General features: G+C 46.6%; 1 protein-coding gene across 11 annotated transcripts in view; it reads left to right on the plus strand.

Annotated features, from left to right (window-relative positions):
- mycbp2 (MYC binding protein 2) overlaps nt 1–21,471 on the plus strand; it is a 301,049-nt gene that overhangs the window by 131,633 nt on the left and 147,945 nt on the right. For all 11 annotated transcript variants that reach the window (XM_064975618.1, XM_064975623.1, XM_064975614.1 and 8 more), the window contains exons 30-33: nt 2,237–2,511; nt 6,932–7,153; nt 7,507–7,698; nt 8,904–9,110. In XM_064975618.1, the coding sequence (XP_064831690.1) occupies nt 2,237–2,511; nt 6,932–7,153; nt 7,507–7,698; nt 8,904–9,110 (896 nt within the window). The remainder of the gene's footprint in view (nt 1–2,236; nt 2,512–6,931; nt 7,154–7,506; nt 7,699–8,903; nt 9,111–21,471) is intronic.

Below are 21,471 nucleotides of genomic sequence, written 5' to 3' on the forward strand. Positions count from 1 at the left end.
TCGCCAGAGGTAGCCTGACTGCCATTAGGTACCGAGATGAGATCCTCAGACCCTTTGTGAGACCATATGCTGGTGTGGTTGGCCCTGGGTTCCTCCTAATGCAAGACAATGCTAGACTTCATGTGGCTGGAGTGTGTCAGCAGTTCCTGCAAGAGGAAGGCATTGATGCTATGGTCCGGCCCGCCCGTTCCCCAGACCTGAATCCAATTGAGCACATCTGGGACATCATGTCTCGCTCCATCCACCAACGCCGCGTTGCACCACAGACTGTCCAGGAGTTGGCGGATGCTTTAGTCCAGGTCTGGGAGGAGCATGCCCAGGCTTTGTAGGAAGGTCATACACACTACTGAGCCTCATTTTGACTTGTTTTAAGGACATTACATCAAAGTTGGATCAGCCTGTAGTGTGGTTTTCCACTTTAATTTTGAGTGTGACTCCAAATCCAGACCTCCATGGGTTGATAAATTTGATTCCATTGATCATTTTTGTGTGATTTTGTTGTCAGCACATTCAACTATGTAAAGAAACAAGTATTTAATAAGAATATTTAATTAATTCAGTTCTAGGATGTGTTATTTTAGTGTTCCCTTTATTTTTTGAGCAGTGTGTGTGTAGATATATACTACCAGTCAAAAGTTTTAGAGCACCTACTCATTCAAGGGCTTTTCTTTATTTTTGCTATTTTCTACATTGTATAATAATAGTGAAGACATCAAAACTATGAAATAACACATTTGGAGTCATGTAGTAACCAAAAAAGTGTGTGAGATTCCTCAAAATAGCCACCCTTTGCCTTGATGACAGCATTGCATACTTTTTGGCATTCTCTCAACCAGCTTTACCTGGCGTTAATTTCTAACAGTCTTGAATGAGTTCCCACATATGCTGAGCATTTGTTGGCTGCTTTTCCTTCACTCTGGTAATTGTGGAGGCCAGGTCATCTAATGCAGCACTTATCACTCTCCTTGGTCAAATAGCCCTTACGCAGTCTGGAGGTGTGTTGGGTCATTGTCATGTTGAAAAACAAATGATATTCCCATTAAGTGCAAACCAGATGGGAATGCATATCACTGGAGAATTCTGTGGTAGGCATGCTGGTTAAATGTGCCTTGAATTCTAAATACATCACTGACAGTGCCATGAGTAAAGCACCATCACCTCCTCCTCCTCCATGCTTCACGGTGGGAACCACACATGCGGAGATCATCCGTTCACCTACTCTACATCTCACAAAGACACAGCGGTTGCAACCAAAAATCTCCAATTTGGACTCCAGACCAAAAGACAGATTTCCACCGGTAATCTCCATTGCTCTTGTTTCTTTGCCCAAGCAAGTTTCTTCTTATTCGTGTCCTTTAGTAGTGGTTTCTTTGCAGCAATTCGAGTCTCCTCTGAACAGTTGATGTTGAGATGTTGTGCTGGTACTGGTACTGACGGGTACTGTACGTAGACATGGAATCACTGGCCACTTTTTAATAATGGAACCCTATTCACTTTAATAATGTTTACATTCTGCTTTACTCATCTCATGTATATAGTGTTTCCTATTCTACTGTATTTTTGTCAATGCCACTCCAACATTGCTTGTCCTAATATTTATATTTCTTCCATTCTTTTACTTTTAGATTTGTGTATTGTTGTGAATTGTTAGATGCACTGTTGGAGCTAGGAACACAAGCATTTCGCTACACCTGCAATAACATGTGCTAAATATGTATATGTGACCAATAAAATATGATTTGCTTTTGTGCTGTGTTTGACTATTTATTAAGGCCACTTGGCGCTTATAAGGCTACTGATGTTTTCATCATTTGAAAACATGTCTTGACTGTGTGTCTTGGTGGTTGGGGTATTTTTTTATTAAAAATAAGCTGTTACTGTGTTCCAAAACACATGCTTTCTGTTTCATAGTTATAACAATGGCACGCCATGAATAAAATTGATTGAACATTTGAATATTTGTTTTTTTGCTTTTACATGTAGCTTACAATAGCATAAATGAAAAATGCTATTCTGTTTCCAAAGGCCTTCATAAACACAACCAAATTATTTTTGCGATAGCATACATGAAATCTGAATGACTGCACATTAATTTTAAGGGGGGTCCCTCAAGTCCCAGCGGTTCTAGTGTTAGGTAAAGTTTCTGAATTTTCAACTGAATGTAACAGCATCACATGGTCCCTGGCTAAACCCCGAGTCCTCTGTCCTATTAGTGTTCTTCCCTCTTCCTCTCCAGCCAGCGCCAAGGCGGTGGTGGAAGAGTCCAGCAAGCTGGTGGAGTGGGTCGGCAACACCCGTAGCCTGCTCAAGAAGATCCTCTCGGAGGGCATGGACAACTGCCTAACCAATCTGGACAACGACCCTCAGGGCTACCTCTCCCAGCCCCTCACCCTGCTGGAGGCCGTGCTGCAGGAGTGCCACAACACCTTTACCTCCTGCTTCCACTCCTTCTACCCCAAGCCTGCTCTGCAGTGGGCCTGCCTCTGCGACTTGCTCAACTGCCTCGACCAGGTTGGTCAAAGAGAGAGGGAGCATTGTTGACCAAGATTGTGGGTTCAACATTAAGGTTGTTTGTTCAGTTCCCACACAGACTGCATAGACTTACAGATGTGGTCAAATATATGGGCCACTTTACAATGTAGTGCAACGGAGCAGAATGTTTAGTTTTTTTGTAGGCACCTGCAACTTACCACAGTTGAGACAAATTACACAGTAAATACGAATCATTTCCTCCAAACAAATTTAATTTAGAATAATTCAAGCTGTTTTTTTTACTTGAAGTGAAAAATCTAAATTTCAGTTTTGATGTCTTTTTTCATTGGTCCTGTGCAGTTGTAACCAAACAAAAACCTGTGTAAACAAAAAAATCATTTTTCAATATAAACCTTTTTTAAGACCTAGTGAACCATGCGAAGATGCCAATTTATTTGACCACATCTGTTTGTATTGTGTAGTGATGTCACTCACGCTTGATACTGTTTAGAGGGAGTTTTGACATGACAAGCCTTGATATAAACAATTTGCATTGATAATAAAGTACGACTTATTACATGCAGGGGGGACTTTAGTCCTGTGTGGCTTAGTTGATACAGCATGGCACTTCAATGCCAATGTTCGTGGGTTTGATTCCCGCTATGGCCACTAATACAAAATAATTTATTCATGCAGCGGGAATCAAACCCACAAACATTGGCGTTGCAAGTGCCATGCTGTATCAACTGAGCCACACAGGACTAAAGTCCCCCCTGCATGTAATAAGTCATACTTTATTATCAATGCAAATTGTTTACATCTCAAGGCTTGTCATGTCAAAAATCTAGGAAACCCAGAACAAAAATATTGCGGAATTGCGTCAGATGCTCAATTAAGTGTTTTATGTATAAAAAAATAAATGTATATATTTTTTTTATTGGATGCAATTTTAAATATCAGACATCAGTACATCCAATTGGCTCAAACAATGGTTCACTGCACCTCAAACACAGTCTACAAGGTAAGTGGTGATGTTAGGAGATGTCCATGAGCTCTACATTTTGAAGGCGTGAAGAGCCGAATAGGTGATCCCGCCAACAATGTGACCTGGGAGGCAGTTCCATATCTGAACAGTAGAGTGAAATGAGCTTCTGGGGGCAGACGTAAGAAACGATATAAAACGAGGAGCGGAAGGAGCTTCTGGGGGCAGACGTGAGAAACGATATAAAACGAGGAGCGGAAGGAGCTTCTGGGGGCAGACGTGAGAAACGATACTAAAACGAGGAGCGAAAGGAGCTTCTGGGGGCAGACGTGAGAAACGATACTAAAACGAGGAGCGGAAGGAGCTTCTGGGGGCAGACGTAAGAAACGATACTAAAACGAGGAGCGGAAGGAGCTTCTGGGGGCAGACGTGAGAAACGATATAAAACGAGGAGCGGAAGGAGCTTCTGGGGGCAGACGTGAGAAACGATATAAAACGAGGAGCGGAAGGAGCTTCTGGGGGCAGACGTGAGAAACGATACTAAAACGAGGAGCGAAAGGAGCTTCTGGGGACAGACGTGAGAAACGATATAAAACGAGGAGCGGAAGGAGCTTCTGGGGGCAGACGTGAGAAACGATATAAAACGAGGAGCGGAAGGAGCTTCTGGGGGCAGACGTGAGAAACGATATAAAACGAGGAGCGGAAGGAGCTTCTGGGGGCAGACGTGAGAAACGATACTAAAACGAGGAGCGGAAGGAGCTTCTGGGGGCAGACGTGAGAAACGATACTAAAACGAGGAGCGGAAGGAGCTTCTGGGGGCAGACGTGAGAAACGATATAAAACGAGGAGCGGAAGGAGCTTCTGGGGGCAGACGTGAGAAACGATATAAAACGAGGAGCGGAAGGAGCTTCTGGGGGCAGACGTGAGAAACGATACTAAAACGAGGAGCGGAAGGAGCTTCTGGGGGCAGACGTGAGAAACGATACTAAAACGAGGAGCGGAAGGAGCTTCTGGGGACAGACGTGAGAAACGATACTAAAACGAGGAGCGGAAGGAGCTTCTGGGGACAGACGTGAGAAACGATATAAAACGAGGAGCGGAAGGAGCTTCTGGGGGCAGACGTGAGAAACGATACTAAAATGAGGAGCGGAAGGATCTTCTGGGGATAGACGTGAGAAACGATATAAAACGAGGAGCGGAAGGAGCTTCTGGGGGCAGACGTGAGAAACGATACTAAAACGAGGAGCGGAAGGAGCTTCTGGGGACAGACGTGAGAAACGATACTAAAATGAGGAGCGGAAGGAGCTTCTGGGGGCAGACGTGAGAAACGATACTAAAATGAGGAGCGGAAGGATCTTCTGGGGATAGACGTGAGAAACGATACTAAAACGAGGAGCGGAAGGAGCTTCTGGGGGCAGACGTGAGAAACGATATAAAACGAGGAGCGGAAGGAGCTTCTGGGGGCAGACGTGAGAAACGATACTAAAACGAGGAGCGGAAGGAGCTTCTGGGGGCAGACGTGAGAAACGATACTAAAACGAGGAGCGGAAGGAGCTTCTGGGGACAGACGTGAGAAACGATATAAAACGAGGAGCGGAAGGAGCTTCTGGGGGCAGACGTGAGAAACGATACTAAAATGAGGAGCGGAAGGATCTTCTGGGGATAGACGTGAGAAACGATATAAAACGAGGAGCGGAAGGAGCTTCTGGGGGCAGACGTGAGAAACGATACTAAAATGAGGAGCGGAAGGAGCTTCTGGGGGCAGACGTGAGAAACGATACTAAAATGAGGAGCGGAAGGATCTTCTGGGGATAGACGTGAGAAACGATACTAAAACGAGGAGCGGAAGGAGCTTCTGGGGGCAGACGTGAGAAACGATACTAAAACGAGGAGCGGAAGGAGCTTCTGGGGACAGACGTGAGAAACGATATAAAACGAGGAGCGGAAGGAGCTTCTGGGGGCAGACGTGAAACGATACTAAAACGAGGAGCGGAAGGAGCTTCTGGGGGCAGACGTGAGAAACGATACTAAAACGAGGAGCGGAAGGATCTTCTGGGGGCAGACGTGAGAAACGATACTAAAACGAGGAGCGGAAGGAGCTTCTGGGGGCAGACGTGAGAAACGATACTAAAACGAGGAGCGGAAGGAGCTTCTGGGGACAGACGTGAGAAACGATACTAAAACGAGGAGTGGAAGGGAGCTTCTGGGGACAGACGTAGGAAACAATATAAAACGAGGAGCGGAAGGAGCTTCTGGGGACAGACGTGAGAAACGATATAAAACGAGGAGCGGAAGGATCTTCTGAGGGCAGACGTGAGAAACGATATAAAACGAGGAGCGGAAGGATCTTCTGGGGATAGACGTGAGAAACGATACTAAAACGAGGAGTGGAAGGGAGCTTCTGGGGACAGACGTAGGAAACAATATAAAACGAGGATGCTCCATCCTCTCATTGCTAGTTGCATACAGGAAAGTCTATGTGCCAAATGTCCCCTTCCCGAAATTCGAAAGATTCGAACACCTGTGAAAACGTGATCTATCCAAATGATCAGTGAGGAACAAACGGCACACCGGAACAACGTTCCGTAGTTGTGTCCCACAGTCTGTTGACAGACATGGTACCTGTCTGTCCACGAGAGATTAATGCATGCATGACGGTAAGACACTGGATAAAAGCGTCTGCTAAATGGCATATACTGTGGTCCTCTTAATACCGTACTTGCTTTCTAAATAGTAGGCATTTTGTGTATGCAATAAAATACCATTTTGTAGTTTCTTTTGTATGCTTTAAGTGCGTGGACATCATACTCATTTTGGCTTTTCACAGTAGAATTCGATGCACCCTATTGAGGAAGAGTTGTTTATCGAGACACAATTGTAGTTTTCAACAGCTGAGGTACGCACTGTACCAAAATGAACAAATAGTGGCTTTTTCTTTGTAACAACCTCCAGAGCTTTTTTGTCAATTGCCTCATTCACGGGCCACCCGCCCTTCTCTCAACCTCTGACAATAAAGCTGCCAGTCGGAAGCAAGACGTGTTTTCCTAGCTATTAAGTAGTGGATTCCCAAATTCCCAATAAAAACAGTAATTAAGATGGAATTGTGTAGTAGGTATGTCCCAAAACTCTGCTCACCACTACTCAAATTCATCAGTACTGACTTACCATTCATGTATGTCGTAAATAAGTAGTGAAACTATGTATTATTGAGTAGAACTTGTAAGGTAGTGATGAATAATGTTTGATTTATTTTTTTGCGGTTGTGGAAATATACTGTCATCTGATGTCGACTAGAAACAATTGCAAAATGGCCAGTGTCTTGGTTGCTGTCACAATGGCTCCTCTAAGCTTTTGTGTACCAAAATGAACTAAAAGAAAGACACAGCTAGTGATCATTTAGGTTAGAATGTATTCTGGCTCATGTTATCTGGCACTTGCCACCTCACCCACCCTTCTTTCCCCTCTCCCTTTCACCAGGACATCGCCGAGGCCAACTTCCGCACATCGAGCAGCCGACTGTTGGCAGCGGTGATGTCTGCGCTGTGCAACACATCAGTCAAGCTGTCATCCATCTTGCCCATTGCGTACGACGGCGAAGTGCTGCTGCGCTCGCTGGTCAAACAGGTCAGCACGGAGAATGACTCGGCGCTCGCACACCGCTTCCCCCTGCTGGTGGAGCACATGGAGAAACTCAGCCATGTGAGTGAAAGCAAAATTTCAACACAATGTGTGACCAATGAGGACCTGTATTCAAAAAGCATCTCCCAGTTGGAGTGTTGGTACAGGTTCAGTTTCCCAGGTCTATGTAATCTTCATTATTATCTAAAAAGCTCAACTTAGGTCAGCACTCCTGCTCTGAGACTTTTTGTGAATATCCCATATCTAGCGCAGGGGTTGGCAACCTATCTTGTCCTGTTTTTACTGTTGTAACACACTCTTATTAAAATGTGTTATCATTGAAATAGATTTAATTGTCATTTAAATACAATCAGAGAAGACACTATTGCTGACCTTTAGCTTTCTTTCTCTCCTTTTCTCCTCTCGCCTTTCAGAGGGAGGAGAACCTGATGGGGATGGCCAGTTTCCGGGAGGTTCTTGAGAAGATGCTGGTGATCGTGGTGCTACCGGTGAGGAAAAGCCTGAGGAAGGAGGTGGAGGTCTTCTCCCCCCACCTGGTCTCCAACACCTGTGGCCTGCTGGTCAGCATCGTCTCTGAGCTCACCGCCTCTGCCTTGGGCTCCGAGGTAAAGAACATACACATGCGCATGTGCACTCCACACACATTCTATATGTGGTTTATGTGTAAAGAGAGAGCTCAAGGTTTGTGTTTGGGATTTAATTCATTACCAGGTTCTGTCTATTCAGGGATTGAACAGAACAATACAGGACATTGATATTGTCTGCATTTTTACAAATCTAGTCCTATTCCTTTTGCTGGGTTGGCTGTATTCATAATTGAATCAGCCTTCCCCAATTTAGTCTAAATCAAGTTTAGACCTGACTCCAGTACAAATATAGTGCTCTGTTGGGGTTGTCTTTCAGCTTTGATATCCACCATTTACAGTATTGTTTCATTGCAATTTAATATTAATTTAATAAAATGTTCATCAAATGTTAAACTGCACTCAATATATAGCTTGAAAATTATAATAACAAAACAGAGAACCGAAAAAAAACCGTCAGAATGACTTATCTTGTTTACAAGACACTGAGTCCCTTGGGGGAGTGACATCTCTCTGTCCAACCACATTTCCGTCTGTTTCGCTGTACCCAGCGGCCAATGGTTGCATTCTCAACAGTCTCAATCACTCTGGCAACCTGTCATCATGACAACAGCCCCAGCTGCTTTTCAAAAACCATAGTTTATGTTGTCAAGGAAACTGCTATTGTTCCATTTTGGGCCCTGGATATCCTTGTAACAACAACAGGCAGGCTTTCTGGCCAAATAGGTGTTGCATAAATATCAAGGTGACTAATGCTAACCACACTACATAGATCAGGACATCCTCATAGTAATGTTTCTGGCTGACGTCATGGTCATGAGGTTGTATCATTCATTGACTTGTACAATAACAATGAAAAGTCCCTCATGTTTATTCTCCTCAGTACTACCACCTGGTGGAATTATAAAGCTCATAAATAACACACATTTGGCACATAGTCTTAATGATGTAATTAACTTTTTGTTAACTGGTTTTCTGTTTGACAAGACATCATGTAACCAGATTAGAACCAATTAGTCTCTGTTAAAACCAGGTAAAGACATATATTTTTCATGAAAAGATCAAGGATGGCGTGAAAAATATTTAGGGTATTGCCTGTTCAGATTACAACCAGATAAATACAAATTTTTCTGGTTGCTAAAATGACTTTAATATACAACCAGTACATGAACACATAAAAACGATTTAAAAGACACCATAATGACTGGTCTCTTCTTCTGTCCCAGGTGGACGGTCTGAACTCGCTTCACTCTGTGAAGTCCACTCCCAACCGCTTCACCAAGACGAGCCAGGGCCGCAGCTGGAACACAGGCAATGGCTCTCCAGATGCCATCTGTCTGACAGTGGACAAGCCTGGCGTGGTGCTGGTGGGCTTTTGTGTCTACGGCGGCGGAGGCATCCATGAGTACGAGTTGGAGGTGCTGGCTGATGATGTAAGAGTTTTAGATCTGCCTTTACTTCTGTGTTAATTTTGGCAGATATTTTACATTTAGTTTGTCTTTTGACTAATAACTTTTAGTCTTAGTCACATTTTAGTCATTTCATCAGTCTTAGAGTCAACTAATAACAAAAACTAAGTCCACACACTTTTAGTCAGTGATTTTAGTCAATGCATTTTTTCTTCTTCTCTATATTACCTCTTCAGATTGACCTCTAACTCCCATCATGTGCACATTCAGATAATCTTGTCCAACTACAATCCCCTGCTATATCTTAGCTGGCAATATTTCTATTGTGACATATTACAACCATAGTACCCCATGTGTAATCATAGGCTACAAAGCTGGCTGCAGGTTACACAATTTTTTCTCCCCGTCATAACCGTACAAGGTGGGTAAATAACAGTGATGTCCTTAAGATCCCGAGGGTGGTAACAGCACACCTGGCTACTCATGTGATCAGATCAACATTTACAGACCCCGAGGGTGGTAACAGCATACCTGGCTACTCATGTGATCAGATCAACATTTACAGACCCCGAGGGTGGTAACAGCATACCTGGCTACTCATGTGATCAGATCAACATTTACAGACCCCGAGGATGGTAACAGCATACCTGGCTACTCATGTGATCAGATCAATATTTACAGACCCCGAGGATGGTAACAGCACACCTGGCTACTCATGTGATCAGATCAACATTTACAGACCCCGAGGGTGGTAAACAGCACACCTGGCTACTCATGTGATCAGATCAACATTTACAGACCCCGAGGGTGGTAAACAGCACACCTGGCTACTCATGTGATCAGATCAACATTTACAGACCCCGAGGGTGGTAACAGCATACCTGGCTACTCATGTGATCAGATCAACATTTACAGACCCCGAGGATGGTAACAGCATACCTGGCTACTCATGTGATCAGATCAATATTTACAGACCCCGAGGGTGGTAAACAGCACACCTGGCTACTCATGTGATCAGATCAACATTTACAGACCCCGAGGATGGTAACAGCATACCTGGCTACTCATGTGATCAGATCAACATTTACAGACCCCGAGGATGGTAACAGCATACCTGGCTACTCATGTGATCAGATCAATATTTACAGACCCCGAGGGTGGTAAACAGCACACCTGGCTACTCATGTGATCAGATCAACATTTACAGACCCCGAGGATGGTAACAGCGTACCTGGCTACTCATGTGATCAGATCAACATTTACAGACCCCGAGGGTGGTAACAGCATACCTGGCTACTCATGTGATCAGATCAACATTTACAGACCCCGAGGGTAGTAACAGCATACCTGGCTACTCATGTGATCAGATCAATATTTACAGACCCCGAGGATGGTAACAGCACACCTGGCTACTCATGTGATCAGATCAACATTTACAGACCCCGAGGGTGGTAAACAGCACACCTGGCTACTCATGTGATCAGATCAACATTTACAGACCCCGAGGGTGGTAAACAGCACACCTGGCTACTCATGTGATCAGATCAACATTTACAGACCCCGAGGGTGGTAAACAGCACACCTGGCTACTCATGTGATCAGATCAACATTTACAGACCCCGAGGATGTTAACAGCATACATGGCTACTCATGTGATCAGATCAATATTTACAGACCCCGAGGATGGTAACAGCATACCTGGCTACTCATGTGATCAGATCAATATTTACAGACCCCGAGGGTGGTAACAGCATACCTGGCTACTCATGTGATCAGATCAGCATGTGTCAATATGAAAGTAAAAGAGAGGAGACATTGAGTTTATTTGTTCTTGCTCACAGATGAAACTGAAAAAATGCGGAATTTACTTTACTAATAATTGTAAAACACTCATTTAAAATACATAAGACATAATATGTGACATAAATAGAATATTGAACAGTTGAAAACATTACAGGATATTTTTCATGATGGAAATGTAAATATTAAAATATGATTATAAGAGCTAGAGTTATAATAAGAGCTAGAGTTATAATAAGAGCTAGAGTTATTATAAGAGCTAGAGTTATTATACAGTCTGATAGCAGTGGGTAGAGTGGCGTTTCACAGGCGGTTTGTACGGGCAGTTATACAGGACAGGTATACAGTCTGATAGCAGTGGGTCGAGTGGCGTTTCACAGGCGGTTTGTACGGGCAGTTATACAGGACAGGTATACAGTCTGATAGCAGTGGGTAGAGTGGCGTTTCACAGGCGGTTTGTACGGGCAGTTATACAGGACAGGTATACAGTCTGATAGCAGTGGGTCGAGTGGCGTTTCACAGGCGGTTTGTACGGGCAGTTATACAGGACAGGTATACAGTCTGATAGCAGTGGGTAGAGTGGCATTTCACAGGCGGTTTGTACGGGCAGTTATACAGGACAGGTATACAGTCTGATAGCAGTGGGTAGAGTGGTGTTTCACAGGCGGTTTGTACGGGCAGTTATACAGGACAGGTATACAGTCTGATAGCAGTGGGTAGAGTGGTGTTTCACGGGCAGTTATACAGGACAGGTATACAGTCTGATAGCAGTGGGTCGAGTGGCGTTTCACAGGCGTTTTGTACGGGCAGTTATACAGGACAGGTATACAGTCTGATAGCAGTGGGTAGAGTGGTGTTTCACGGGCAGTTATACAGGACAGGTATACAGTCTGATAGCAGTGGGTAGAGTGGCGTTTCACAGGCGTTTATACAGGACAGGTATACAGTCTGATAGCAGTGGGTAGAGTGGTGTTTCACGGGCAGTTATACAGGACAGGTATACAGTCTGATAGCAGTGGGTAGAGTGGTGTTTCACAGGCGGTTTGTATGGGCAGTTATACAGGACAGGTATACAGTCTGATAGCAGTGGGTAGAGTGGTGTTTCACGGGCAGTTATACAGGACAGGTATACAGTCTGATAGCAGTGGGTAGAGTGGCGTTTCACAGGCGGTTATACAGGACAGGTATACAGTCTGATAGCAGTGGGTAGAGTGGTGTTTCACGGGCAGTTATACAGGACAGGTATACAGTCTGATAGCAGTGGGTAGAGTGGCGTTTCACAGGCGGTTTGTACGGGCAGTTATACAGGACAGGTATACAGTCTGATAGCAGTGGGTAGAGTGGTGTTTCACGGGTGGTTTGTATGGGCAGTTATACAGGACAGGTATACATTCTGATAGCAGTGGGTAGAGTGGCGTTTCACAGGCGGTTTGTACGGGCAGTTATACAGGACAGGTATACAGTCTGATAGCAGTGGGTAGAGAGGCATTTCACAGGCGGTTTGTACGGGCAGTTATACAGGACAGGTATACAGTCTGATAGCAGTGGGTAGAGTGGTGTTTCACGGGCAGTTATACAGGACAGGTATACAGTCTGATAGCAGTGGATAGAGTGGCGTTTCACAGGCGGTTTGTACGGGCAGTTATACAGGACAGGTATACAGTCTGATAGCAGTGGGTAGAGTGGCGTTTCACAGGCGGTTTGTACGGGCAATTATACAGGACAGGTATACAGTCTGATAGCAGTGGGTCGAGTGGCGTTTCACAGGCGGTTTGTACGGGCAGTTATACAGGACAGGTATACAGTCTGATAGCAGTGGGTAGAGTGGTGTTTCACGGGCAGTTATACAGGACAGGTATACAGTCTGATAGCAGTGGGTAGAGTGGCGTTTCACAGGCGGTTTGTACGGGCAGTTATACAGGACAGGTATACAGTCTGATAGCAGTGGGTAGAGTGGCGTTTCACAGGCGGTTTGTACGGGCAGTTATACAGGACAGGTATACAGTCTGATAGCAGTGGGTAGAGTGGCGTTTCACAGGCGGTTTGTACGGGCAGTTATACAGGACAGGTATACAGTCTGATAGCAGTGGGTAGAGTGGTGTTTCACGGGCAGTTATACAGGACAGGTATACAGTCTGATAGCAGTGGGTAGAGTGGTGTTTCACAGGCGGTTTGTATGGGCAGTTATACAGGACAGGTATACAGTCTGATAGCAGTGGGTAGAGTGGTGTTTCACGGGCAGTTATACAGGACAGGTATACAGTCTGATAGCAGTGGGTAGAGTGGCGTTTCACAGGCGGTTATACAGGACAGGTATACAGTCTGATAGCAGTGGGTAGAGTGGTGTTTCACGGGCAGTTATACAGGACAGGTATACAGTCTGATAGCAGTGGGTAGAGTGGCGTTTCACAGGCGGTTTGTACGGGCAGTTATACAGGACAGGTATACAGTCTGATAGCAGTGGGTAGAGTGGTGTTTCACGGGTGGTTTGTATGGGCAGTTATACAGGAAAGGTATACATTCTGATAGCAGTGGGTAGAGTGGCGTTTCACAGGCGGTTTGTACGGGCAGTTATACAGGACAGGTATACAGTCTGATAGCAGTGGGTAGAGAGGCATTTCACAGGCGGTTTGTACGGGCAGTTATACAGGACAGGTATACAGTCTGATAGCAGTGGGTAGAGTGGTGTTTCACGGGCAGTTATACAGGACAGGTATACAGTCTGATAGCAGTGGATAGAGTGGCGTTTCACAGGCGGTTTGTACGGGCAGTTATACAGGACAGGTATACAGTCTGATAGCAGTGGGTAGAGTGGCGTTTCACAGGCGGTTTGTACGGGCAATTATACAGGACAGGTATACAGTCTGATAGCAGTGGGTCGAGTGGCGTTTCACAGGCGGTTTGTACGGGCAGTTATACAGGACAGGTATACAGTCTGATAGCAGTGGGTAGAGTGGTGTTTCACGGGCAGTTATACAGGACAGGTATACAGTCTGATAGCAGTGGGTAGAGTGGCGTTTCACAGGCGGTTTGTACGGGCAGTTATACAGGACAGGTATACAGTCTGATAGCAGTGGGTAGAGTGGCGTTTCACAGGCGGTTTGTACGGGCAGTTATACAGGACAGGTATACAGTCTGATAGCAGTGGGTAGAGTGGCGTTTCACAGGCGGTTTGTACGGGCAGTTATACAGGACAGGTATACAGTCTGATAGCAGTGGGTAGAGTGGTGTTTCACGGGCAGTTATACAGGACAGGTATACAGTCTGATAGCAGTGGGTCGAGTGGCGTTTCACAGGCGGTTTGTACGGGCAGTTATACAGGACAGGTATACAGTCTGATAGCAGTGGGTAGAGTGGCGTTTCACAGGCGTTTTGTACGGGCAGTTATACAGGACAGGTATACAGTCTGATAGCAGTGGGTAGAGTGGTGTTTCACGGGCAGTTATACAGGACAGGTATACAGTCTGATAGCAGTGGGTAGAGTGGCGTTTCACAGGCGTTTATACAGGACAGGTATACAGTCTGATAGCAGTGGGTAGAGTGGTGTTTCACGGGCAGTTATACAGGACAGGTATACATTCTGATAGCAGTGGGTAGAGTGGCGTTTCACAGGCGGTTTGTACGGGCAGTTATACAGGACAGGTATACAGTCTGATAGCAGTGGGTAGAGTGGTGTTTCACGGGCAGTTATACAGGACAGGTATACAGTCTGATAGCAGTGGGTAGAGTGGCATTTCACAGGCGGTTTGTACGGGCAGTTATACAGGACAGGTATACAGTCTGATAGCAGTGGGTAGAGTGGCGTTTCACAGGCGGTTTGTACGGGCAGTTATACAGGACAGGTATACAGTCTGATAGCAGTGGGTAGAGTGGTGTTTCACGGGCAGTTATACAGGACAGGTATACAGTCTGATAGCAGTGGGTAGAGTGGCGTTTCACAGGCGGTTTGTACGGGCAGTTATACAGGACAGGTATACAGTCTGATAGCAGTGGGTAGAGTGGCGTTTCACAGGCGATTTGTACGGGCAGTTATACAGGACAGGTATACAGTCTCATAGCAGTGGGTAGAGTGGTGTTTCACAGGCGGTTTGTACGGGCAGTTATACAGGACGGTTATACAGTCTGATAGCAGTGGGTAGAGTGGCATTTCACAGGCGGTTTGTACGGGCAGTTATACAGTACAGGTATACAGTCTGATAGCAGTGGGTCGAGTGGCGTTTCACAGGCGGTTTGTACGGGCAGTTATACAGGACAGGTATACAGTCTGATAGCAGTGGGTAGAGTGCCGTTTCACAGGCGGTTTGTACGGGCAGTTATACAGGACAGGTATGCATTCTGATAGCAGTGGGTAGAGTGGCGTTTCACAGGCGATTTGTACGGGCAGTTATACAGGACAGGTATACAGTCTCATAGCAGTGGGTAGAGTGGTGTTTCACGGGCAGTTATACAGGACAGGTATACAGTCTGATAGCAGTGGGTCGAGTGGCGTTTCACAGGCGTTTTGTACGGGCAGTTATACAGGACAGGTATACAGTCTGATAGCAGTGGGTAGAGTGGTGTTTCACGGGCAGTTATACAGGACAGGTATACAGTCTGATAGCAGTGGGTAGAGTGGCGTTTCACAGGCGGTTTGTACGGGCAGTTATACAGGACAGGTATACAGTCTGATAGCAGTGGGTAGAGTGGCGTTTCACAGGCGGTTTGTACGGGCAGTTATACAGGACAGGTATACAGTCTGATAGCAGTGGGTAGAGTGGTGTTTCACGGGCAGTTATACAGGACAGGTATACAGTCTGATAGCAGTGGGTAGAGTGGCATTTCACAGGCGGTTTGTACGGGCAGTTATACAGGACAGGTATACAGTCTGATAGCAGTGGGTAGAGTGGCGTTTCACAGGCGGTTTGTACGGGCAGTTATACAGGACAGGTATACAGTCTGATAGCAGTGGGTAGAGTGGTGTTTCACGGGCAGTTATACAGGACAGGTATACAGTCTGATAGCAGTGGGTAGAGTGGCATTTCACAGGCGGTTTGTACGGGCAGTTATACAGGACAGGTATACAGTCTGATAGCAGTGGGTAGAGTGGCGTTTCACAGGCGGTTTGTACGGGCAGTTATACAGGACAGGTATACAGTCTGATAGCAGTGGATAGAGTGGCGTTTCACAGGCGTTTATACAGGCAGTTATACAGGACAGGTATACAGTCTGATAGCAGTGGGTAGAGTGGCGTTTCACAGGCGGTTTGTACGGGCAGTTATACAGGACAGGTATACAGTCTGATAGCAGTGGGTAGAGTGGTGTTTCACGGGCAGTTATACAGGACAGGTATACAGTCTGATAGCAGTGGGTAGAGTGGCGTTTCACAGGCGGTTTGTACGGGCAGTTATACAGGACAGGTATACAGTCTGATAGCAGTGGGTAGAGTGGTGTTTCACGGGCAGTTATACAGGACAGGTATACAGTCTGATAGCAGTGGGTAGAGTGGCATTTCACAGGCGGTTTGTACGGGCAGTTATACAGGACAGGTATACAGTCTGATAGCAGTGGGTAGAGTGGCGTTTCACAGGCGGTTTGTACGGGCAGTTATACAGGACAGGTATACAGTCTGATAGCAGTGGGTAGAGTGGCGTTTCACAGGCGGTTTGTACGGGCAGTTATACAGGACAGGTATACAGTCTGATAGCAGTGGGTAGAGTGGCGTTTCACAGGCGGTTTGTACGGGCAGTTATACAGGACAGGTATACAGTCTGATAGCAGTGGGTAGAGGTGTGTTTCACGGGCAGTTATACAGGACAGGTATACAGTCTGATAGCAGTGGGTCGAGTGGCGTTTCACAGGCGGTTTGTACGGGCAGTTATACAGGACAGGTATACAGTCTGATAGCAGTGGGTAGAGTGGCGGTTCACAGGCGGTTTGTACGGGCAGTTATACAGGACAGGTATACAGTCTGATAGCAGTGGGTAGAGTGGCGTTTCACAGGCGGTTTGTACGGGCAGTTATACAGGACAGGTATACAGTCTGATAGCAGTGGGTAGAGTGGTGTTTCACGGGCAGTTATACAGGACAGATATACAGTCTGATAGCAGTGGGTAGAGTGGCGTTTCACAGGCGGTTTGTACGGGCAGTTATACAGGACAGGTATACAGTCTGATAGCAGTGGGTAGAGTGGCGGTTCACAGGCGGTTTGTACGGGCAGTTATACAGGACAGGTATACAGTCTGATAGCAGTGGGTAGAGAGGCATTTCACGGGCAGTTATACAGGACAGGTAGACAGTTTGATAGCAGTGGGTAGAGTGGTGTTTCACGGGCAGTTATACAGGACAGGTATACATTCTGATAGCAGTGGGTAGAGTGGCGTTTCACAGGCGGTTTGTACGGGCAGTTATACAGGACAGGTATACATTCTGATAGCAGTGGGTAGAGTGGCATTTCACAGGCGGTTTGTACGGGCAGTTATACAGTACAGGTATACAGTCTGATAGCAGTGGGTAGAGTGGCGTTTCACAGGCGGTTTGTACGGGCAGTTATACAGGACAGGTATACATTCTGATAGCAGTGGGTAGAGTGGCGTTTCACAGGCGATTTGTACGGGCAGTTATACAGGACAGGTATACAGTCTGATAGCAGTGGGTAGAGTGGTGTTTCACAGGCGGTTTGTACGGGCAGTTATACAGTACAGGTATACAGTCTGATAGCAGTGGGTAGAGTGGCGTTTCACAGGCGGTTTGTACGGGCAGTTATACAGGACAGGTATACATTCTGATAGCAGTGGGTAGAGTGGCGTTTCACAGGCGGTTTGTACGGGCAGTTATACAGGACAGGTATACAGTCTCATAGCAGTGGGTAGAGTGGTGTTTCACGGGCAGTTATACAGGACAGGTATACAGTCTGATAGCAGTGGGTCGAGTGGCGTTTCACGGGCAGTTATACAGGACAGGTATACAGTCTGATAGCAGTGGGTAGAGTGGCGTTTCACAGGCGTTTATACAGGACAGGTATACAGTCTGATAGCAGTGGGTAGAGTGGTGTTTCCCGGGCAGTTATACAGGACAGGTATACAGTCTGATAGCAGTGGGTAGAGTGGCGTTTCACAGGCGTTTTGTACGGGCAGTTATACAGGACAGGTATACATTCTGATAGCAGTGGGTAGAGTGGCGTTTCACAGGCGATTTGTACGGGCAGTTATACAGGACAGGTATACAGTCTGATAGCAGTGGGTAGAGTGGCGTTTCACAGGCGGTTTGTACGGGCAGTTATACAGGATAGGTATACAGTCTGATAGCAGTGGGTAGAGTGGCGTTTCACAGGCGGTTTGTACGGGCAGTTATACAGGACAGGTATACAGTCTGATAGCAGTGGGTAGAGTGGTGTTTCACGGGCAGTTATACAGGACAGGTATACAGTCTGATAGCAGTGGGTAGAGTGGCGTTTCGCAGGCGGTTTGTACGGGCAGTTATACAGGACAGGTATACAGTCTGATAGCAGTGGGTAGAGTGGTGTTTCACGGGCAGTTATACAGGACAGGTATACAGTCTGATAGCAGTGGGTAGAGTGGCGTTTCACAGGCGGTTTGTACGGGCAGTTATACAGGACAGGTATACAGTCTGATAGCAGTGGGTAGAGTGGCGTTTCACAGGCGGTTTGTACGGGCAGTTATACAGGACAGGTATGCAGTCTGATAGCAGTGGGTAGAGTGGCGTTTCACAGGCGATTTGTACGGGCAGTTATACAGGACAGGTATACATTCTGATAGCAGTGGGTAGAGTGGCATTTCACAGGCGGTTTGTACGGGCAGTTATACAGGACAGGTATACAGTCTGATAGCAGTGGGTAGAGTGGTGTTTCACGGGCAGTTATACAGGACAGGTATACAGTCTGATAGCAGTGGGTAGAGTGGCGTTTCACAGGCGGTTATACAGGACAGGTATACAGTCTGATAGCAGTGGGTAGAGTGGCATTTCACAGGCGGTTTGTACGGGCAGTTATACAGGACAGGTATACAGTCTGATAGCAGTGGGTAGAGTGGCGTTTCACAGGCGGTTTGTACAGGCAGTTATACAGTACAGGTATACAGTCTGATAGCAGTGGGTAGAGTGGCGTTTCACAGGCGGTTTGTACGGGCAGTTATACAGGACAGGTATACAGTCTGATAGCAGTGGGTAGAGTGGCGTTTCACAGGCGGTTTGTACGGGCAGTTATACAGGACAGGTATACAGTCTGATAGCAGTGGGTAGAGTGGTGTTTCACGGGCAGTTATACAGGACAGGTATACAGTCTGATAGCAGTGGGTAGAGTGGCGTTTCACAGGCGGTTTGTACGGGCAGTTATACAGGACAGGTATACAGTCTGATAGCAGTGGGTAGAGTGGTGTTTCACGGGCAGTTATACAGGACAGGTATACAGTCTGATAGCAGTGGGTAGAGTGGCGTTTCACAGGCGGTTTGTACGGGCAGTTATACAGGACAGGTATACAGTCTGATAGCAGTGGGTAGAGTGGCGTTTCACAGGCGGTTTGTACGGGCAGTTATACAGGACAGGTATACAGTCTGATAGCAGTGGGTAGAGTGGCGTTTCACAGGCGGTTTGTACGGGCAGTTATACAGGACAGGTATACAGTCTGATAGCAGTGGGTAGAGTGGCGTTTCACAGGCGGTTTGTACGGGCAGTTATACAGGACAGGTATACAGTCTGATAGCAGTGGGTCGAGTGGCATTTCACAGGCGGTTTGTACGGGCAGTTATACAGGACAGGTATACAGTCTGATAGCAGTGGGTAGAGTGGCGTTTCACAGGCGGTTTGTACGGGCAGTTATACAGTCTGATAGCAGTGGGTAGAGAGGCATTTCACAGGCGGTTTGTACGGGCAGTTATACAGGACAGGTATACAGTCTGATAGCAGTGGGTAGAGTGGTGTTTCACGGGCAGTTATACAGGACAGGTATACAGTCTGATAGCAGTGGGTAGAGTGGCGTTTCACAGGCGGTTTGTACGGGCAGTTATTCAGGACAGGTATACAGTCTGATAGCAGTGGGTAGAGTGGTGTTTCACGGGCAGTTATACAGGACAGGTTTACAGTCTGATAGCAGTGGGTCGAGTGGCGTTTCACAGGCGGTTTGTACGGGCAGTTATACAGGACAGGTATGCAGTCTGATAGCAGTGGGTAGAGAGGCATTTCACAGGCGGTTTGTATGGGCAGTTATACAGGACAGGTATACAGTCTGATAGCAGTGGGTAGAGTGGCGTTTCACAGGCGGTTTGTACGGGCAGTTATACAGGACAGGTATACAGTCTGATAGCAGTGGGTAGAGTGGTGTTTCACGGGCAGTTATACAGGACAGGTATACAGTCTGATAGCAGTGGGTCGAGTGGCGTTTCACAGGCGGTTTGTACGGGCAGTTATACAGGACAGGTATACAGTCTGATAGCAGTGGGTAGAGTGGTGTTTCACGGGCAGTTATACAGGACAGGTATACAGTCTGATAGCAGTGGGTAGAGAGGCATTTCACAGGCGGTTTGTACGGGCAGTTATACAGGACAGGTATACAGTCTGATAGCAGTGGGTAGAGTGGCGTTTCACAGGCGGTTTGTACGGGCAGTTATACAGGACAGGTATACAGTCTGATAGCAGTGGGTAGAGTGGCGTTTCACAGGCGGTTTGTATGGGCAGTTATACAGGACAGTTATGCAGTCTGATAGCAGTGGGTCGAGTGGCGTTTCACAGGCGGTTTGTACGGGCAGTTATACAGGACAGGTATACAGTCTGATAGCAGTGGGTAGAGTGGTGTTTCACGGGCAGTTATACAGTCTGATATACAGTCTGATAGCAGTGGGTAGAGTGGCGGTTCACAGGCGGTTTGTACAGGCAGTTATACAGGACAGGTATACAGTCTGATAGCAGTGGGTAGAGTGGCGTTTCACAGGCGATTTGTACGGGCAGTTATACAGGACAGGTATACAGTCTGATAGCAGTGGGTAGAGTGGTGTTTCACGGGCAGTTATACAGGACAGGCATACAGTCTGATAGCAGTGGGTAGAGTGGCGTTTCACAGGCGGTTTGTACGGGCAGTTATACAGGACAGGTATACAGTCTGATAGCAGTGGGTAGAGTGGCGTTTCACAGGCGGTTTGTACGGGCAGTTATACAGGACAGGTATACAGTCTGATAGCAGTGGGTAGAGTGGTGTTTCACGGGCAGTTATACAGTCTGATAGCAGTGGGTAGAGTGGCGTTTCACAGGCGGTTTGTACGGGCAGTTATACAGGACAGGTATACAGTCTGATAGCAGTGGGTAGAGTGGCGTTTCACAGGCGGTTTGTACGGGCAGTTATACAGGACAGGTAGACAGTTTGATAGCAGTGGGTAGAGTGGTGTTTCACGGGCAATTATACAGGACAGGTATACATTCTGATAGCAGTGGGTAGAGTGGCATTTCACAGGCGGTTTGTACGGGCAGTTATACAGTACAGGTATACAGTCTGATAGCAGTGGGTAGAGTGGCCTTTCACAGGCGGTTTGTACGGGCAGTTATACATGACAGGTATACATTCTGATAGCAGTGGGTAGAGTGGCGTTTCACAGGCGGTTT

This window comes from Oncorhynchus masou, chromosome 10 (genome assembly GCF_036934945.1).
Source record: "Oncorhynchus masou masou isolate Uvic2021 chromosome 10, UVic_Omas_1.1, whole genome shotgun sequence".
In the NCBI taxonomy this organism is placed as follows: domain Eukaryota; kingdom Metazoa; phylum Chordata; class Actinopteri; order Salmoniformes; family Salmonidae; genus Oncorhynchus; species Oncorhynchus masou.